The sequence below is a fragment of the Gossypium arboreum genome, chromosome 11 (assembly GCF_025698485.1).
Source record: "Gossypium arboreum isolate Shixiya-1 chromosome 11, ASM2569848v2, whole genome shotgun sequence".
NCBI classification, from domain to species: Eukaryota; Viridiplantae; Streptophyta; class Magnoliopsida; order Malvales; family Malvaceae; genus Gossypium; species Gossypium arboreum.
In genome coordinates, this window is record NC_069080.1 from 20,713,379 (window position 1) to 20,715,938 (window position 2,560).

The following is a 2,560-nucleotide window of genomic DNA, read 5'->3' on the forward strand; positions in this document are numbered from 1 at the left end:
TTCTATTAACATAAATATAAACTTCTTGCTTTCATATACTCAAACTTTTTAATCAATACTATGTTTTTATGTAAAAGCAACCAAAAAAAAAACCCCGAATTTAAGCCCAAATAGCCAAGAGAGACATAAGACCAGCCCCAAGGAGAAGAGAAACACTGGCTCCAACTTGAAGTATTCCATTGCTTTGTAACTTTGGGTTCATGAAATCAGCGGCTAGAAGATCCACCAACGCCATGTATATTAAGATCCCAGATGATGCCGCGTTCAATAACCCTTCCACAATCAGTGCCGTTGGGCTGTTCTCATCGTATGCATTTGTTATTGCTATTCCTATAGCGATTCCTACTGGTGTTGTCAGCGAGAAAAACAGTGACATGATTGCAACCGATCGACCCTTGAATTTAGCCTTTAAAAAACCATTCAATGCTAATGAATACAACAAACTCCTGACGAAGAGTAGGTCTTAAGCATGGGTTTGAATTTACCTGAGAAATGCATCCACCAAGTCCCATGCCTTCGAAGAACTGATGAAAGGTGAGTGCTGCCACCAAAGGTTTTATAGTCTTTGGACTTTCTGAAGCACCCAATGATATCCCTATGATCACAGAGTGCACCACTATGCCCAATTCCAATACCTTTGAACATCAATCAGACAAACAGTTACAGAAAATATAGAAAAAAATAACAAAAACCAAAATCACGATTGATGAAATAAAATTTACCTGAGAGACTACTCGATGCCGAAGGAGCTGAGCTGAATCTGCACGCTCAAGCATAGAAACAGAACCATGAGAATGGCCATGGGTGGCATGAGTATGAACATGCAGATGATTTTCGGTTTGCTCTGTTTTCTCTTCATCACCCTCGTGGTTCTGTTGGGTTTTGTGAAGGTGAGATTTGGTGTAATGAGATGTAGCAAACACATCAACCATCAATGTGCCAATGGCCGCCGTCATAGCCAACAGTCCGGCGAACGGAAACTTTCCCCAAGGATTCTCATTGAGGCAAGGAGATGTTAAGCTTTCAGTGGCATCCGGAAGAACATGGATGAAGCCGGTGGACAAGATCACACCGGCGGCGAAAGCTTTGATTAAGAAAAAAAGATTTTTATCGGGACGTAAAGCCTCGATGACTTTCCCTAACAGAGGGAAGCAAACACCGATGGCTCCCGCAACGAGGATGGAGGCTATGGCAGCTATCTTATATTTAAGCGCTAGAGACTTATTGCGATCTTCATCTTCTGGTTCACAGGTACATTCCCCTTGTACTAGGGAAGGAATCAGGATTAAAAAGCAGCAAAAAAAGGTCATAAGCTGAGGTTGTTTGAAGTTGATCATGGCTGCAGCTGAAAACAGAGCCCAACTCAATTGAGAAGCTCAGTGAAGAGTTTCAAAATTTGAATATTGAAGATGGCAGAGGGAGTGAATATATATATATATATATCTGATAATGGAGAGGATAGAGATTGTTTAGAGATGGAAGCCGAAACCTGTAAAGATTTGATACCTAGTTTAGGGAAAAGAAAACATGAAATCTGAAATCATTAAGGCCCCATGATATGGACTTCCAAACAGCAGGTTTTGGTTTGGCTACATAAAAGTCTGATTTGGAAAAGTCAACTAAAGAAATATAAATGCAATATTACAACTAAAAACTCTTTTTTTTTCTTTCTTAAATAAACGCTAAAAGATAAATAGTAAAAAACAGAATAAAAGATTATTTTCTTAATTTGAAGAAACAATTAATTGCAAATTTGAAGGTAATAGTTGATGGTAGGATGAGAGCAGAAATGAAGATTAAATTTATGATGGCAATGAAATCGTAAATCAAGGACTTAATATTCAATAATTAAAAAAAAAGAAAAGGGTTTCCTAATAAAAAGGGTGAAATGAGAGATTACGGTGAAGACTTGGAGATGCTGAGAGATGTCGAAATAGTGTCGACATAGAAAGAGTTAAATAAGAATATTGAAAGCATTCCCACTGTCCAAGTCATGCTTTAATGGAGTCAATTAAATTAGAATGTCGATATATATTACATGTGCGTGGCTTGTTCTCAAGAAAGGTAATATTGACATAAAGTTTAAGAACATAAAAGATGCCTAATATCATTTTCATCACCCCATAATCATCATCAAAATATATACACTATTAATACCTGAAACTTTAGACATATTGGTTTGTTTGGAAGAAAGTAGCATGAGAATCACATTTGTAAGCTAAAATCCAAACCAAAATAACAAGAATATAGACTAGGAATAAAGAGATTATCTTGATATGAAGCACTTCATTAAGAGGCTTATGAATGCTACAGCTGAGAACAGGGGGCATGCTAATAAACAATCGAATTGCATGAACCAAACCTTAATTTCATGCACCAACCAACTAAAACCAAACCAACCTTAATTCTGTATAAATTTCTAAAACTTCTTTTTTCAATTTTCAGAAATTATATATGTAAACTTATTCTCCATCATATATATATGTTTTGGGTTTATCCGGGAAAAAAAAAGGGTATTGATTGTTTTAGTGGTTGTGAAGAAAAGAGAATCTGAGATGAG

At 36.6% G+C, this 2,560-nt stretch overlaps 1 protein-coding gene across 1 annotated transcript; it reads right to left on the minus strand.

Annotated features, from left to right (window-relative positions):
- LOC108471151 (zinc transporter 5-like) lies at nucleotides 1-1,585 on the minus strand. The gene is made up of 3 exons (XM_017772741.2): nucleotides 723-1,585; nucleotides 486-635; nucleotides 1-406 (listed from the first exon to the last, which is right to left on the minus strand). Exons 1-3 carry the CDS (start codon nucleotides 1,335-1,337, stop codon nucleotides 101-103), a joined length of 1,071 nt encoding a protein of 356 aa, XP_017628230.1. The 5' UTR covers nucleotides 1,338-1,585; the 3' UTR covers nucleotides 1-100.
- Nucleotides 1,586-2,560: the final 975 nt, after the last annotated feature.